This window comes from Acinonyx jubatus, chromosome B4 (genome assembly GCF_027475565.1).
Source record: "Acinonyx jubatus isolate Ajub_Pintada_27869175 chromosome B4, VMU_Ajub_asm_v1.0, whole genome shotgun sequence".
NCBI lineage: Eukaryota > Metazoa > Chordata > Mammalia > Carnivora > Felidae > Acinonyx > Acinonyx jubatus.
Window position 1 is genome coordinate 58768358 of NC_069387.1, and position 18607 is coordinate 58786964.

Below are 18607 nucleotides of genomic sequence, written 5' to 3' on the forward strand. Positions count from 1 at the left end.
CAGTTCTACAAACAGTCCATGCTTCTTACCATAATGTATTCCTGGAAACTACATTATAAAAAGAAAGCATTTCCCGGGGCACCTGGGTGGCCGAGTCAGTTAAGCATCTGACTTCAACTCTGGTCATGATCTCATGGTTCCTGAGCTTGAGCCCCTCATTGAGCTCTATGCTGACAGCTCAGAGCCTGGAGCCTGCTTCAGAGTCTGTGTCTCCCTCTCTCTCTGTCCCTCCCCCACCCACACTCTGTCTCTCTCTCTCAAAAATAAACATGAAAGAAAGAAAGAAAGAAAGAAAGAAAGAAAGAAAGAAAGAAAGAAAGAAAGAAAGAAAGAAAAAGAAAGCAAGCATTTCCCATAGGGAACTCCACTGGAATAATAAAATTGGATTATTTTCCTCAGGAATACAAAGTTTATAGTAAGTATAGCACAGGTAGAAAACCTCTAACCCTCCATATCATTTAGAAGAGCAAACATCCTATAAAAGTGATTAAAATAAATTATCGTAAAGATCATTCATTTCCCCCAAATTAATACTGTATCATATGAATATCTGAAGACCTCACCAAGGACAAAGAGTTCTGAATGAATAAGATCTTTCTCTATCTTCCCACACAGCCAACCTTAGAGGTTAAAAAAAAAAAAAAAGTCACACAAGTGTTGAATGGGGAGACTTTTTTTTTTTTTTCAGTGAAGTCAAGAGAGTACTTCTGGGTCAACAGAACTTTTAACTACCTCAGGTCCATCCTATCTTTAACTGGCTAAATCCATCCCTCCTGACTCAGCCTTTTGCAGAATGGCATATTAATGCAGTCATATATTATGTAGCCACTTGAAACTGGCTTCTTTTACTTAGATAACACTTTTGAGATTCATCTGTGTTGTTGGGCATATCAGTCCTTCATTCCGTTTTACTACTGAGTAATGTTCCATTATGTGGATATACCATTGCATGTATTGGTTATCCAAGACCAGTTGTCATTTTTATTGTTTCCGGTTTTTGCTACAAACATTCATGTACAAATCTTCGTGTGAACTTAATTTGTCATTGCTTTTAGTTCATACTCAAGAGTGAAAGTTGGAGGTCATATGGTATGTACACGTTTAACCTTATAAGAAACTGCCAAACTCTTTTCCAAAATGGCTAGGCGAGCCTGGTTGGCTCAGTTGGTTAAACGACCGACTTTGGCTCAGATCATGACCTTGCGGTTCGTTGAGTTCAAGCCCCACATCTGACCTTCTGCACTGAGCACAGAACCTGCTTTGGATTCTCTGTCTCCCCTTCTCTCTCTGCCCATGCCCTGCTTATTCATTCATTCTCTCTCTCTCTCTCTCCCAAAAATAAATAAACCCTCAAAATGGCTGTAGTGTCTTATACACCACCAGCAATGTACAACAGTCCTACTTGATCTGCATCCTTGTCAACACTTGGTATTTTCTGTATATATTTTTTTTTAATTTTAGCCACTTTTATAGTGGTATTTCATGGTGGCTCTCGATACTGTGATGTTTTCTTGTGGCAACTTATATGTTGCTATTGCCAGAGATTTCAGTTAGGGTCCTCTTTGCTTTTCACTCCCACAGCTTTAAAATGCTATCCATATCTTAATAAATTTCAAATCTTGGGGCGCCTGGGTGGCGCAGTCAGTTAAGCGTCCAACTTCAGCCAGGTCACGATCTCGCGGTCTGTGAGTTCGAGCCCCGCATCAGGCTCTGGGCTGATGGCTCAGGGCCTGGAGCCTGTTTCCGATTCTGTGTCTCCCTCTCTCTCTGCCCCTCCCCCGTTCATGCTCTGTCTCTCTCTGTCCCAAAAATAAATAAAAAACGTTGAAAAAAAAATTTAAAAAATAAATTTCAAATCTCTATTTTTCCATCAAATTTGTCTCCTGAGCCTTCAGATCAATATATCCAGCAATCTTCTAAATCTACCTCTCTGGAAGAAAGGATTCCAGAACCAAGTTCAGTACTGTGGTAAACTGCAAAAAGGTCCTACATTCTTCCCATCCCTATATGCGGGTCCCATTGCAGGTGACTTTGCACCTCCACCTCTCAAAAGGCACAGCCAATGTCTCCATTCTTTGCATCTGAACTTAGCCGTATCACATTAGCAAATGTAACACAAGCAGAGGTTTGAACACTGATGAGCACTGATGTTTGCCCTTTCTTGCTGTTTTCACACTATCCCTAGGTGAAGAATCTGAACTGTCTCTCCAGGTAATAAGATGGGGGTTCAGCCACCCCCATCAACAACCTATCTACTGCAGATATGTGAAGGAAGCCATTCTGGACCATCCAGATGTCAAATACCTGCAGATACACGAGCCAGTTCAGCAGAAACCAGCCATGCCAGCTCAGAACAAAAGAATCAGCCAACGAACCTGCAGATTCATGCATTAAACAAATGGATGCTGTGTGAGCTACTCGGTTTGTGGGTGTTTTGAAGTAAGAAGGAAAGAACTTACATAATTACCCTCCTCTATCAGGTAATTTATTTTGTATTCCATATCTCAATACATGCTACTAATATCTACCACACTGCCAAAATCTGAAGCCTCGGAGAATTCTGGGACACATGCTCTCCCTCACCACCTCCTACCCCACTCCTACATATAATAGGTTATCAAGTCCTAATATGGTCAAAAACATCTCTTTCTTGCCATCCATAGCCACTAGTTTAGTCCATTATCAAATTTTCTGAACTATTTTAACAGTCTCCTGGTTGATATCCCATCCTGTATTTCCAACCGCCCCATGTAAAAGAAGAGTCTTTCAAAATTTCAATTCTGATCATGTCTCAGGCTGGCTTAAAATTCTTTAATAGTCCTCCACTGTCTTAACATAAATATCAAATGCCTCACTGCGACATACAAGGCCGTGAGGCATCTGACCTTCCTCCCGGCTCATCTCTGCCACTCTTCCACATTCTCCTAAGCTTTAAACATTCTTAAAAGCCACAAACACAAATGGGTCATGCCGCTGCACACCTCTGCACCTCAGCCAGAAATGCCTCTTTCTCCTCAAACCCCCTCCTTTCCAGCTAGCTAACAACCACCCATTCTTCCACAGCTCTAGCTCACCTCCATTCTTCCTCTGAATTCCTAAGCCACTTAAAATCCTCTTCTCTGTGCTTCTGAAGCCCCTTGGGCTTCAAAGCAATGTAGTTAATGGTGAAGGGTCAGGATTTCAATCAAAGCTTTGCTTCCTTTCCATTGGAAAACCTTGAACAAGTTACATAACTTCTCCATACTTCAATTTCCTCAGCTATAAAATGAGATGTGCCAGAGAATATTACCCCTCACCCCCAATACCCATTCTCTTCTTCCTTTAAAAAAAAATTTTTTAATGTTTATTTCTGAGAGAGAGAGAGTGCAAACATGAGTGGGAGAGGAGCAGAGAGTGGGAGACACAGAATCCAAAGCAGGCTCCAGGCTCTGAGCTGTCAGCACAGAGCCCGATGCGGGGCTCGAACTCACAAACTGCGAGATCATGACCTGAGCCAAAGTCGGATGCTTAACTGACTGAGCCACCCAGGCAACCCTCTCTTCTTCCTTTTGGTAATAGAACTCTTGAGTTTAGGTAGGCATGGGGCCAGCCCACTAACCACCACATTCCTCAGTCTCCTTGTGGCAAGATGTGGCCATATGTATAAGCTTCCTGTGGTTGCTATAACAAATGACTACAAACTTGGTGGCTAAAACAGAAATTTATTCTCGTGGAGTTCTGAAGGCCATAAGTCCAAAGTCAAGGTGTCGACAGAGCCATATTCCCTCTGAGGGCTCTAGGAAATAATACTGTCTTGTCTCTTCCAGCTTCTGGTGGCCCAAGGTATTCCTTGGCTTGTAGCAACGTAACTGCATGCTCTGTCTCTGTCTTCACATGGCCTTCTCCAATAACTTCTATCTTAGATAAGCCATTGGTTTTTGGTGTTGTTGCTGCTGCTGTTGTTTTATTTCTGGCCTAGCACCTACCTAACTCATGCAGGTAATAATATTTCAATAATCATACTTATCTCTTAGGGTTGTGTAAAGATTAAATGGATTAGTAGAATGTGAAGCATTTCGAACATTACCTAATATAGAGTAAAAACTAAATAAATGTTTGTGATCAGCAGCCGGGGTGGCAGTACAATAGGCTTGGTCACATGTAATTATCATTAGCTTATCTTCTAGAAAACCACATTTACTGGGATAATGGCTTAGTGCTTTCATCTCGGCATTATATTTGAAAGAATGCCAAGCATTCCGTCACTGTTTTAAGAAGACATGCAATTTAGCTTTGCATACCAACTATTATTACCCAGGAACTACTTTCATGAAGAGGTTCATACTCAGCCTGAAAACCTGGATGTGCCTCCCCCATGGGTACCCATTTTTTAACGTACAAGTCAAATGCTATCTTAATTAAGAAGCTTTCCTCACCTCTCAAAACAGGAAATTACAATTTCCATCCTCCTGCAATACCATCACCACACCTTTTTATTTAGCCTTTATCACTTTCTACCTTGTGCTATAATTGTTTACCAATACATCTTATCTCCCTCATTAGATTATAAATTCCTTGAGAGCAGCATTCATTTCTGACTGGCTTGAACTGTAGCAACAAGTTCACACACTGCACTGAGCACAGTGGATATTGAATAAATCTCTACCAAACATATCCCAAGATCTGACAGTATTGAAGAATACTAGCTTCAAAGAAACTTGCCTCACCACCTAGTAACTGTGTGACCTTGAGCAGGTGACTTTACTTCTCTGAAGAGTGGCTTCCACGTTTGTAGAATGGCACTATTAAGAATTAAACAAGGTAACATGGATAACGGCTACCTTAAGCCCTCAAAGGTAAGAAATCCAACATTTAGGACTTTCTATTCTTAGAAAGAGTATAGTCGTGGCTATTAAAATTCTCACAAAGGGCATTTATTCAGTATTTATAAGGAAGTTAGACACACAACCAACTGCATACCCAATATTAGAAGAGAGATTTTTACACAAGAGCTAGCAGCACAGGAAATTGGCCCATCATTACACGATTAGCAAGTGGGCGAGTCCCACTAGAAAGACAGTGGTCCTAACGCCATTAAACACACACATTACAAGTGTTCATTGTCTGTCCCTCACTTCTGAAGGGAGGGAATTAAACTTCACAACATAAAGCCACAAATCAAAGCTCACGTACTGTATCTATCTTAGATACACAATAATTGTGGGAGTGCTGCCTACATACCAATTTGTGAGGCTTCCAAAGCAATCTGGTTTGACCATTCAGAACCACAGCAAATTCCTCCAATAGAGACTGAAGGATTTTAAAGTGTGAACACTTTTACAACCCTGACTAGCTCCAACAGAAGAAGCAAAGAGGCAGTCTCTTTTCATTTCACCCTTTAGGGCTTCTCCGAAACCTCCCTGAGAAGAGTAAACTTAGTATCCAATTTCCACTGCCTCCTGGAGTTTAATATTAGCCGCAGAAGGTTCTTACTATGATGACATACCATAATGACACATGATCGGCACAGCAGTAACATTCGACTAGAGAATTTTAAAGATTTTTTTGTATAAAGCATGTAATGTTGGTTTGGAAATCCATTGGACTTTTCTAAACTTCTTTGTGTAGCAGGAAAGTATAAAATGCTAAAAAAGTCACTCGACACACAGAAGTTTTCATCTTCTGCTATTCACCCTACAGATTTATATGTTAGAATGCACACTTGATACCAATGAACTTAAATTTAGAGTAGAATTTAAGACTATAACAAAATAGGGGTGCTTGGGTGACTCAGCTGGTTAAGCATCCGACTTTGGCTCAGGTCATGGTCTTGCGGTCAAGCCCTGCATCAGGCTCTGTGCTGACAGCTCAGAGCCTGGAGCCTGCTTCAGATTCTGTGTCTCCCTCTCTCTCTGCCCTTATCCCGCTCGCACTCTTTCTTTCTCTATCTCTCAAAAATGAATAAATTGTAAAAAAAAAAAAAAAAAAAGACAACAGGTCTACACGTTGCTTTACATATTTTATGTAAAGTTTTTATGTATTTATTTTGAGAGAGTGCACAAGTGGGGGAGGGACAGAGAGAGAGAATCCCAAGCAGGTTCCACACTGTCAGTGCAGAGTCAAATGCAGGACTTGAACTTCAGAACCATGAGATCATGACCTGAGCCAAAACCAAGAGTTAGGGGCTTAACCGACTGAGCTATCCAGATGCCGCACATGGTTTTATTTTAAAACAACTCATCAGCCAGCAATTTTGCTACACGCTGGGTAGCGTTAAGACCCCAAAACAAGCATCTGAAATTACATTGCCTTTAAGAATTATAATTTTTTTTAGAACTCCATTCATTAATTCAACGAAAATTCATTTGGCACTGACAATATGCAAAGCACTGTTCTTGATCTTGGCAATTCCCCAGAATGCAAGGCTAACATGGTATTTACTCTCATACAGTTTATAGTCTAACTGAGGGTCTTTCAAGTAAGGAAACAGGTGCAGCTTCCGAGCAGGCACAAGTGATGTGACTGTCTTCAGGCCCAAGCTCACTGACAACTGCAGTGGACAGTTCCCAGCATGCCAGCAGCCTCCAACCTCGAACCCCTCCATCTCCTTTATGAGAGCTTTCCCTGATACTTGGAGACCTTGCTCAGCTTCAAAGAGGAGCAGCCCAGAAGTGTGCTGTGGAAGATTGCCAACCCATAACCCACAGAGGATAGAAGTTGGCCCCAGACTTTCTGTCCGTGGGTAGGAGATTCTGAGGCATGGTCCCCATGGAGTCTCAGAGGACCCCAGAAGCACTGAGCTCTGGTTGCCACAGCAGTGGACATTCATGAACAATTTGTTGCCTTTTCTTTCTTTAGGCTCACTCTCCCCCACTCCATTATCCGTGCTGCAAGAGATCACCTCCCAAACTGACTACCTCCATCCACGCCTTCCAAGGTCTGATTTGTAGGGATGCTGACCTACACATTCCTAATCTACTTCTCAGAGATATTCAAAAATACTGGAATAACACATGGATCACACATTTACCTTGAACCAACTTAACGAATTTCCAGGTGTCATAAGCCTGGGAGTTTGAATAAATAATTTGGAGAAGAGTTAAGATGAGAGAGAGAGAGAGTCAGAGTGAGTGGCAGGCTAGAATAATGAGCCAATCAATGCTAATAAGATGAAATGTAACAGATTCTCTGCTTGGTACCAAAGTACCAATTATACAGCACAGGAGGAGGAAAATGAGGATTAGAGATGCAAATGAAAACACATCAGGAATCTAGGTTGACTAACAGCTGGAGGTGAGTTAGGGATCCTGCCCAGGACTCTTGGGCCACAAGCACAGTATCCCAAAATAAGAGTCTCATAATACTGCACCCAAATGTACTATGTTCTCTTCTTTCTACAACCACCAAGAATTACACTGACGGAGGGTTGTAGCAACTCTGGCGGTGGCCAGGCAGCTGGGCTTCCTGAAGGCTCTGGGCACGGGCAGCCAGCAGGCACCTGCACACGCCAGTCTCACCACCAGGATGCCCAAGAGGGAGGTCAGCTCCGCCGAGGGGGCGGGAAGGAGGAGCCCAAGAGGAGGTGGGCAAGGTTGTCAGCTCAACCTGCTCCTGCAAAAGTGGAAGCGAAGCCGAAAAAGGCGGCAGCGGGGGAAAGGATAAATCTTCAGACAATAAGTGCAAACAAAGGGGAAAGGGGGAGCAAAGGGAAAACAGGCTGAAGGGGCTCACCAAGACACGAAAGAAGACTTGCCTGCAGAAAACGGAGAAACTGAAAACGAGGAGAGTGCAGCCTCTGAGGAAGCAGGAGAGAAAGAAGCCAAGTCTGATTAATATCATATCCCAGGTCTTATTGGTGTTCGCTGTCTCCCTTCTTGTACAACCTAGAGGAATATTTTTATCAGTTATTTTGTAAATGCAAGTTTTTTAGTAGCTCTAGAAACATTTTTAAGAAGGAGGAGATCCCAACTCATCCCATTTTTTTAAGTGTAAATGCTTTTTTTGAAGAGGTGAAATCACTTGCCGGGTGTTTATTTTTTGGTACAACCAGAAAATAGTGGGGTTGTACAACCAGAAAATAGAAAATATGGGAGGCTGTGATGGTCTTAGGTGCCAGCTTAACATTCCACATATGGGGTAGTTTTTATATCCTATAATACCAAACATACTAAAAGGCAATTTAGAGTCGGTCGTGCGTTTAATGTCTTGAACATTTTAAATTACTTGTATTCCCATGTTGTTTTTGGTAGAATTGTTTCCTTGATCTTAGCTCTCCCCTGTCAGAATTTTGTGCATTCTGTAACATCTTGGTGGTGGTAGTCCAATTTCCTAGCAACTTTGTTAATATGTTGTGCAAGATTGAACATTGAATATGTAGTATATATGATATTAAATTGTGAATCAAGGGGGCTTAACAATGCAACAGCATATCAACATTTGAAGATATTGGTACTTGATGTACTGCTAAGGAAAATCTGCCTCCAAATTTTAAGCTGGAAGGTCACTGGAAGAACTTTTGGAAAAGAATCACAACTACATGATTTTTTAGATGTTTGGTACATACATTAAGCATTGTGTACAAATTGAATCATCTGTATTGATCCTCAGAACAACCAATAAAAACTCACTTATGAAAGAAAAAAAAAAAAAAAAGAATTACACTGACAAATAGAAGCCCAACCAGAAAACAAACAAGACAGTATAATGAAAACTGGAGAAATCACTGAAGACTTTGTGACTGGTCACAGGCGAAAGATTTTTTAAAAATTAAGCCTGCAGGAGGAGAAATCTGCAGAAACATGATCATTCTAAACAAATATTTAAAAGGGCTGTTGTGTGGAAGAGGAATTAGATTTAATCTGTGTGGCTTTTTAGAACCAACAACTAAAACTTATAGGAGGGCATAGTTCAGTACACGGTATGGTATAGTGATTCAAAACAAACAGCTCTGGAATCAGTGACATTAAGACAGGGGCATAACTTCTTTGTACTTGACTCTGTCAACTGCAAAACTGGGAAGAGCAACAATTTCCACTTTGTAGGGTTATTGTAATTACCACATAATCATGCATAGGAAGCCCCAAGCACAGCGTAGCATGGTTTAAATGCTCAACCAATGTTATTTCAAGTCTGAAATTGTTTCAGTCATCATCAAGTAATTACACTAACCCTAATTCTGAAGAAATCCAACACAGCAATCGTTAAACTGGCTCATACTGGTGAATCACTGTGTTATGCAAGGCTGACATGGTCAACTACACAAAAATCCAAAGGTGCTTCCTTGCAAGATGGCTTTCTCACTTAAGCACTTGTGTGTGTAATCTCCATGACTGGAGGCAAAAGGTGACAGTCCCGGCCTTCAAAGAGACTTCCTTGAATTATGTGAAGAAAAGGAATTGAGTTGAAGAAATAATCTTGTCGATCTTCTCCCAAGTCCCTGACTTTTCACTACCTACATTAGTGTTGCAAAACAGAGCAGATTTCTCTATTTTAGCTCTAATTCCGGAAGCATTCTGACTGCTTCAGAATGACTTTGTGCTTGCTAGATGTGTCCACTTGATAGGCATGGTAGATTATGAAAAGTCACATGTCAAATGAGCACAGATCTCAAGAGCTGAAAATTGCAAGACCAAATGGGCCAAGGCCAACCCTGGGGAGTATCTAATCAACCAGAAGAAGGGGCCATCTTCTCTTCCCTCAGTCCCTCTGGGGAGGGGGGGTGGCTTCCTGGGTTCTCTATTACTTCTTTTTTTTTTAATTTTTTTTAATGTTTATTTATCTTTGAGAGAGAGAGAGAGAGTGAGCGAGAGGGGGTGGGGAGCAGTGAGAGGGAGACACAGAATCCAAAGCAGGCTCCAGGCTCTGAGCTGTCAGCACAGAGCCTGACGCAGGGCTCAAAGTCACAGACCATGGAATCATGACCTGAGGTGAAGTCAGACACTTAACCGACTGAGCCACCCAGGCACCCCTCTATTACTTCTATATTTTATCACCCTGATGGTAATAAAAGGACACACAGCCTCTTTTGCCTTGATTTATATTAGCTTCTCCTTCCAAAATAAAATGTACGTATATCAGTAGAGCAAAGACTTTAAGAAAAATCCACATCAGAGAAGAGCTTTCTACAGAGTAGGGGTTAGGGGTAGGGACAGAAGTATATAAAGGAACTAGGGGAAAAAAAGGAAAACCAAAAGAATATAAATTCAACAAAAATAATTGCCATAATTTAGTATAAAGGAGGATTAAATTGTATATCAAAAAATCAGGACCAGTGATCAAACATGTTGATATTTTGTGTCCCTGAAATGTTGCAAGAAGGGCAGTGAAGCTCAGTGGTGTTCTTCTCAAACTTGACGCCAGTCTAATCATGACAAAAACATTAGGCAGACCCCAAATGAGGGACATTCTACAAAATACCTGGCCAGCATTCTTCAAAAGTATCAAGGTCATGAAAAATGAGGAAAGACAGAAAATGTCACAGACCAGATTAGATTAAAGAGCATGATAACTAAATACCCTGTGGGATGTTGAATGCAATCACGAAAAAGGAGAGGAAAGTAGCCAAAAAACTAGTGAAATCCAAAGGAAGTCTCAAATTTAGTCAATAATAATGTACAAATAGTAATTTCTTAGCATAACCAAATGCACCCTGGTGATGTAAGATGCTAACCTAAGGGGAAACTGGGTGAAAGGGAACTCTCTATGCTGCTTTTACAACTCCTCTGTACTTCTGAATTTATTCCAAAGTTTAAAGTTTATCTTTTAAGAAAATAGACAATATTTGACCATGAAAGGAATTTTGCACTCACAAGAGAAAGCCACTGTGCTTCTGTTAGTATTAGTCTGATTGTGTGGTGTACTGAAAAATAGCTATCAATCGGGTTTTAAATAGCCCTTGGGAAGTTATTTGTTAAAATTCAGCTTCCTCTGTTCATATGTGAGGCAATGTGACATAGTCAAAAGAATATTTCGTTGTATAATTGTGTGTATTGGAAAGAATCATTTTAACCTTTTTGGAACTTTGCCTCCTCATTCCAAACACTGGGGGAGTTGCAGTAAATTAGCTTCTAATTGCCTAGAAGCTCTAAAACCATATGATTCACTTGAACAAATAACAGGCTGCGAAAAACAAAAATCTTTCCAAATTAATTTGAGAATATCATTTGTGTGGCTGAGGCAAGAGGAACTGAGGTGTAGCGGAACTGTGATATGCTATTGTTTCTTCACCTTATCTAAAAAGTAACAATAAGGGAGGGTGCTCTGGAAACTTGGCAGAGGAGTCTGGAAATGCAGGGGTGGTGATGCTGGGCGGCAAATCTATGAAAAAGCGATGGTTTTTAAAGCCAGAGGGCACAGGGAAATACACCACAGGCAGAGAATGGTGAAACGCAAGAGCTGTAAGAGGACAAGTTATGCCGAAAAACATGACATCTGGGACAACAAGGCCTGCTTGTGGCTTCTGAGTAGTCTGGAGACCAAGGCAGAGGCAAGCCCAACTCGGAATTCTCCTCCACGGCTCTGCCATGACAGAGTTCCAAGAATTATCAGAAAAGAGTCAGAGCTTTAAGATAAAAGGAAACCCTAAATCCCCAATAAAAAAAGGGGGGGGCCTCCTTCTCCAATGATGAATGGCATAAGATAGAAAATAAGAGCAAACTAGTAAGGACAATGACCTAAAGTATCAGATTACGGTAAAAGCCAGCCTTCCAGGGGCGGGCTAGAGCACCTGAGTGATTCATACTTGGAGCCAGCGCCCGCTGAATAATGACACCAAGCATCTGTATATAATTACCTACCGGGTACAGAGTGTTACCATGGTGTTCCTTCACATACACTAAAATAATCTTAATGCTTTAAAACAATTCACTTCACTGGGAAAAAGGAAAAGAAAAAAAAGGTGGCCTCAAACCCTGAAGGTTATCTGTGAAAGAGGAATCCCCCACCCCCTTACCAACAGAGTAAGACTATCCAATCTCGTGGCAGTGAAGTGTGGAGCAGTCCCAGGAACCAAGTTTTGTCACTTGGCCCCAGGGAGAGTTTGGGTGTCTCATCCAAAAGCATCTAATGGCTATTTTTTGGATGTCTAGTATGGGCAAATGTCTGGAAAACACAAAAAGAAAAGAGTAGAATCCTGTCCCTAAAGAGGTTACAATCTAAGAGCAGAGTCAAATACGTTAAAAGGAAATACATGATGCCTTTCTATTATAAGTTAGCTCTCATTTCTGTAATGATTTAAAACACTTTACATTTATTCTCTGGAAAGATTTAGGCCTCAGAAAGCTCTGTGTGGTGGGCATTGTTCTGGTTATTACCCACCCCTGCTCCCATCAGCCAATGACAAATGTCCTTTGAGGCTCAAAGCGGTTAGGTGACCTACTTACAATGACACAGCCAGTGAGCAGTACAGTCAAAACCTGAACCCCATGCTTTTTCCTGTTACAAACACAGATTTGTTGTCCCAGTTTGCCCTGAAAAATTTTCTTTTTATCTTTAATGTGCTACCACTCTACTCACCTGACGCACTGCTGACTCTCCTTCAGCGTAGTTTTATCATGAGTCCATCCTCAGTGAGGACGGTGGAGAGAACACCTCAGCTGCCCAGGGTTAGGGGAGGGTCCCTAGTACGTAGTTTTATGGTGCTTCCAATGGGCAGTGTATCTTCCACAGCCTGTTTTATGTTAATATCTCCACATAGAGAAAAATCTGGATTTCTTATTCAAAGTGACCAATTTAACTCAAAAATTATCTATTGTTTTTGTCACTCTCTCCACAACATTCTGAGTTTAACGTTTATTTATTTTTGAGAGAGATACAAAGTGCAAACAGGGGAGGGGCAGAGAGAGAGGGAGACACAGAATCTGAAGCAGGCTCCAGGCTCTGAACTGTCAGCCCAGAGCCCAACACAGGGCTCGAACCCATGAACCATGAGATCACGACCTGAGCCAAAGTGGGATGCTCAACCAACTGAGCCACCCAGGTGCCCCCCACAACATTCTGAGTTTGGATAAAATGAAATATATATTCTTATAATGAGACTTGGATGGAAAGTGTCTATCACAAGGAGTGAAACAAGGGAAATACCTGTCAAATGTTGAACACATCCTTCCCCAGCGTAGGAAGCAGCACACCCTGACTTGGGTCTGGGGATCTGGAGAATCCCTTCCACTCTCTCTCTCTCCAGATTTTTATCCCCTATGAAAGCTGCTTTTCACCATTATGAGAAGGAATGCTTACACAGTGTGTTCAAAGTGAGTGCTCCTTCAAAGTTATTTTTATTACTGTAAGTACACACAAACTATGAAATTGATTTGAGAAGCTTGTAATTATTGGTTTTCGTTTGTCTATGACTCTCTGCAGATTCTATTAATCCTTCCTTCATAACAGTCAAGTTACAATTGGTCTCCTATTATGACCAATGTCTCAGTTGATATATTACCAAGCTAACACAAAAATTATACTTAGAAAGGAGTTCTAAGACAATCATGAGTTATTACATGCCATCCAAAATGACATTTTAAAAGCTGAGCTAACAAATCACTGTCACCCAGCTACAGACTTTACAAAGCTACACTGAAGAGTTGATCATGAAACGCTAACATTTACAGCATGTCTCACAAATAAATATTCGGCTGTATTTATTGGTTTGAAAAGTAGCCTTTCAGAGTTAATTACCAAGATTTCCTTTCAACAGATAAACTACTGTCCAGCAAAACAAAAATTGAAACTCTTCTTCCAATGTAAATCCTTCTACATATAAAAGAAGAGAAACAATGAAGAAACTTTTGAAAAAATTTTCAGTGGACATATTTATATATGACAGTTTCACATTGAATAAAGTTTTAGCATGATTTATTTTAAGACAAAAAAATGATCCCATGCCCTTTGGCCACATAATAAAAATATATTTTTATAAATATATATATCTTAAATATGTTAAAAATTTATTTCTTACCTCTGAATTTCTTGGGAGGGTTGGCAAGGTCTCCCGCCTCCGGGTGCACCACACATCTGTCATCCACTAACCTAGAAGAAAAGCATGTTTACATCGTTAACATCGTCATGTTCATACAGCACAGACTGCATGTGGCCATTGTATAAATATTTACAAAGAGTTTTAATACCATTTTCCACCATGAAAGTTTTTTACAATCATAAATTTATAAAAAGATTTAGGCCTTGCCGGCCTTATTCCTTACCATACAGACTGCTTCTAGAAGAGACCTTGATACATACTAGGTACTCAATGAATATTAACCAAATGAATAAATCATCTTTGTAGTTACAAAATCATACTTAATGCCTATTAAAATATTTATGAGAAGCCAACTTCTAGGACAATACCAAGAGAAAGAAGCTCTCAGGCACAGGACTTGAAAGCCAGGAGACATGAACCTCCTGATCAAAGAGAATTATCTAGCTATCAAAGCTTCTTCACGAACGTTCATTTTCTTCATTGACTAAGTGGTAGGAATAACTGGATTTTTTCCAGGATATTGTGAGAATGCATGTAATTTACTAAATTTATGAATTCATTTCAAAGTAGGTGACCAAGTTGCAACAAACAAAAAACCATTATAACCAGAATCACTACTTTGCATCAACTCCAGCACAGAGTAAACCCCAATTTGTGACTCAAGTGTCCCCTTGACTTAGGATGATTAACCAAATCAAAATGAAACTTTTGGTTCCTGATTTATCTGGTTACCAAGAGCAGACACTTCCTAAATCACCAGATTGTTCTATGGCATCCAATTTCCACAAAACAAAATGCCAATTTGGTCAAGCAATATGGTTCTTTGATATTTCTTTCTTTAAATAATATACTTCATTCACACTGGTATACTAACATGTGGTTTTACAAGAGCTACCAAGCATGCAAGATATTCCTTTTAAAAGTCTTTAAAACTGTTTTTCTTAGAAACAGGAAGTCACATTGGGTCAAGAGAAAGCAAACCCAAACCTTCACAGTATCCAAGTTCAGCCTATAACACTAAATATGAAAGGCTCATAGAGTCCTGAGAATGTCACAACATAATATTTAATTTTTTTTAATGCTGTGAATTAAAGGTCAGCTTTTCTAATTACTTAAGACATGTTAAGAATTCAAAACATAATGATCAAAACAACCATAATCTTATCTAGAACACATAAAAGTTCTATGAAAAATAGCATTGACATTCTACTCATTCTTTGTGCACACCCGATTCCCCAGATATATAGGCTTCCACTATAATGCCCACTAAGAGTCCCCACCTGCATTCATTAATCATCAAGAGGAATGGGAAAAACTGAAGCTATAAATCAGATCACAGTGCATTTACATAAACACTATGCCTATCCATTACATGATAGCCCAGATTAAAACATAATAATTACAAATGATTTCAGTTCTAAGAATTGGCCCTATTCCTTATATACAAACATCTGTGAAAATCACAAAATCATTTCATCATACAGACTTAAATAACTGCAAATGAGAATGGAAGAAAGGGAAGGACAGGATAGGAATGGGGAAAAAAGCAAGGAAGTGTGAATCTGTTACAAAGCCATATACAATCATTGATGCTAAAAGTTACACAGGATTTTAATGGTAGTTATTGGCAAAACTTCTTCATTACCCCCAACAGCCTCTTCTTAAGTTATCTCCAAGGTCAAAGTATTCATCATTTACCATCTTTCTGATAGTATTAATATCACAAAGGTGTTTTACATGGAGGGGAAATAGCATCCTGGCTTTCCCATTACCATACTTTTCATCACATTTTCATTAAACTGCTTGCTTAATTGTCTGGATCTTCTAATAAATCGCAACTTCATGAAGTCAGGAACTGAATCCATCTTGTTTACTAGTATATCTTTGGCAACTTTGGGAATGAGTTACAGTAGATACTAAATATTTGTTATATGAATAAATGAGTTGATGAATAAATGAGACTTACTTCCCAAATAACTTTCCCTTTTTAGTCCCAGTTCTTTCTTCTGGAATGATGTAGACTAAGTTTTCTTATTCTTGGATGAATGAAACTATTTCTCTCTAATTCTTTTCCGTAAGGATATTTATCAAGGAGATCAACATCCTTTCATACACCTCAACTGTCAACATGCCCCTTACACATGAACCTAGAAACTACCCACATGAGTCCAGATGTGTTCTCCAACGAATCCTCCCTAGAGGACCCTTCCCCACTTCTCTCTAATACTAAGCTTACAGTTAGTTATGTGTCCTAAAATAATGGCAGCTTCCATGGCAGACAGGCCCACCTTTGACTCTCATTGGGTTTATAGCTAACCAACAATTCCAGGTCCTTTCCGTGTGTGTACTATCAGTACAGGTAGTCCCTCTCACCCACCACTGGGGCAGTTAACTTTTACAACCTAAGACAGGAATTTACAACTGAATAGGGATAAATACAAAGATCAACCTTTGGCCTCTGAGCAGAAATTATCTAAAAACCATCCATTCCATCCTTGGCTAGTTCATTTAAGAGACCCTGCCATGATCAGTGCCCATTTTAATCACTCACACACAGTATTTTCTAAATTTGGCTAATTGGCTGGATTGTGTGCGGAGTTAAAATCATCATCATCTTCATCATCATAATACAACAACATAATACAACAACAACAAGTTTCTTTGGTCCAGATCTACAGAACCAAATTTCTGGGGATCAGGACCAAGAATCTATATTTTTAAAAAAATCTCTCAGGGCATCTGGGTGGCCCAGTCAGTTAAGCGTCTGACTCTTGTTTCTACTCAGGCCACAATCTCACGGTTTGTGAGTTCAAGCCCCACACTGGGCTCTGTGCTGATGCTGACAGCACAGAGCTTGCTTGAGATTCTCTCTCTCCTCCCTCTCTGCTCCTCCCCCCGCCCAACTCTTTAGTTCTCTCTCTCAAAATAAATGAATAAACTTTAAAAAAAAAACTCTCACCTTCCTTAAATGGATCAGGAGTACCTATTCTTCACTCTCATAGTAGTCTAAGCTACCCTCCGTCAATAAAACTTATCACACTCCATCATAATTTTTTACTTATATATAGGTCTCTAATGCTATAAATTATAAGTCCCAAGAGAGTCGGTCCATCTGTTTTGCTCACCATAATATGCCCAACTTTAAGCATTAGGCCTCAAATGTGAAAGGTGCTAAATAATTATTAACTGAGTAGATGACTGGATGACTTTTTGAATCACCGAATAAGTCAATGATGTTATTTTTGGTATGTCAAAATTAACTGGAACCAACAAACAGTTGCCTAAAAGTAGATGTAAGGAAGGATGGGAAACATTTCCCATCCAGATGTGTTTCTGAAAATTATCAAAAATACCAAATCCTGAAAAGGGCCAAGATAGCCTGTTCTGAATAACTATATCTCATATAGCCCCTTCCAACCCAATATATCAGTGTACTTTTCAGTGGGCTGTATTTATTCTCCTCATGTCCAAATCAGGCAATTACAGAGCTAGCCCAAAATGCTCAACCTGTCACTGAAACTCAACTATCATAAAACCCATTATCCTTCATATCTTCTCTTTAAAAGATCTTAACTGTAAGTTATTTGTTCATTCTAATTCATAAGAAAAAAAATTACTCAACTATTAGACCTTTCAAGATATCTCTGTAAGGAGATTTCAATAGCTACTTTGAATGATTTTACATATAAATGTGAATCAAAAATATATGTGAACTAAATTTTAATTGGATATATATATCCCCCTAGAGAAATCTTGCAAACATGCATCTGAAGATATGTACAAATGTGTTTGAGGCAGCACTGTTTGTGATAGCAAAAAGTGGAGAAAAACATGTCCATCAACAGTAGCATGGATAAATAAATTATGACTAAATGAACAATTTCATACAATAGATAACCTATTTTAAAAGTGAATAAACTGCAGCTGTATGCAACAACATTGAAAATCTCAAAGACATAAAGTTGAGCTTAAGAAAAAGCAAGTCCCAAACTAATAAATGCCATATTATTTCCATTTGTATAGAAGGCATAAATAGGTAATACTAAACAACAGATATTTGAGAAACATGCATGGGGTATAAGTAAATTATTGTATAAAAATACATGCTATCAAATCTTTTTAAAGATTTCCAACAGAAAGCAAATTATTCTTTGATCTCCAGTCCCTTGTTATTCCAACTGCAAAGAAAATGCCACATAATGGGTAAAATATGTTAGTCATGTGAGTAAAGGGAAATCTCACAAAAGTGGAGTAGGGAGGATAGGAAGGAGGATAGGAAGGGGACACTCAAGGTCAATTACACGAAGAATTGTCAATTATAGACCCCAACATAAAACCATCAACAGGAAGAATCATCAGTTACAGGCCCCAGCAAGGAAAGACACTGCATCTCCTGTAAGAAATCAACTACCCTTCAACTCAGCTAATGAGAAACCATCATCACCCTGGATTCATACTTTTCTCCACTGGACTTTCACCAAGACAATCCCTCCCAACTTCCTCCTTCTTCTCCATAAAATAATGGTCCTCCCCTTCGTTTGTTGGACTTGCCTAGGGCTCTGCCACAGCTTGCATGATCCAAATCTCAATTCTCAAATAAACTCAATTTTGCTGATAATTGTCTTAATTTTTAAAGTTAATAGTCACTATCTTTTT

The 18607-nt window shown here is 39.6% G+C and overlaps 1 protein-coding gene and 1 pseudogene across 6 annotated transcripts in view; one reads left to right on the forward strand and one right to left on the reverse strand.

Moving 5' to 3' along the window:
- The window catches only part of ITPR2 (inositol 1,4,5-trisphosphate receptor type 2), a 485861-nt gene that overhangs the window by 434092 nt on the left and 33162 nt on the right, over positions 1 to 18607 (reverse strand). For 4 of the 6 annotated variants that reach the window (XR_003413010.2, XM_053226056.1, XM_027035788.2 and 1 more), the window contains exon 2: positions 13931 to 14001. The exons of 1 other annotated variant lie outside the window; for it this stretch is intronic. Coding sequence is in view for 3 of the 5 variants with exons in the window: in XM_053226056.1 (XP_053082031.1) it covers positions 13931 to 14001 (71 nt within the window). In the remaining 2 variants the exon portion in view is untranslated. Of the gene's footprint in view, positions 1 to 13930; positions 14002 to 18607 lie in introns of those variants that run through there. One more of the 6 variants, XM_027035789.2, reaches the window with a different exon arrangement.
- Positions 7504 to 8078, forward strand: LOC106968787 (non-histone chromosomal protein HMG-14-like; annotated as a pseudogene).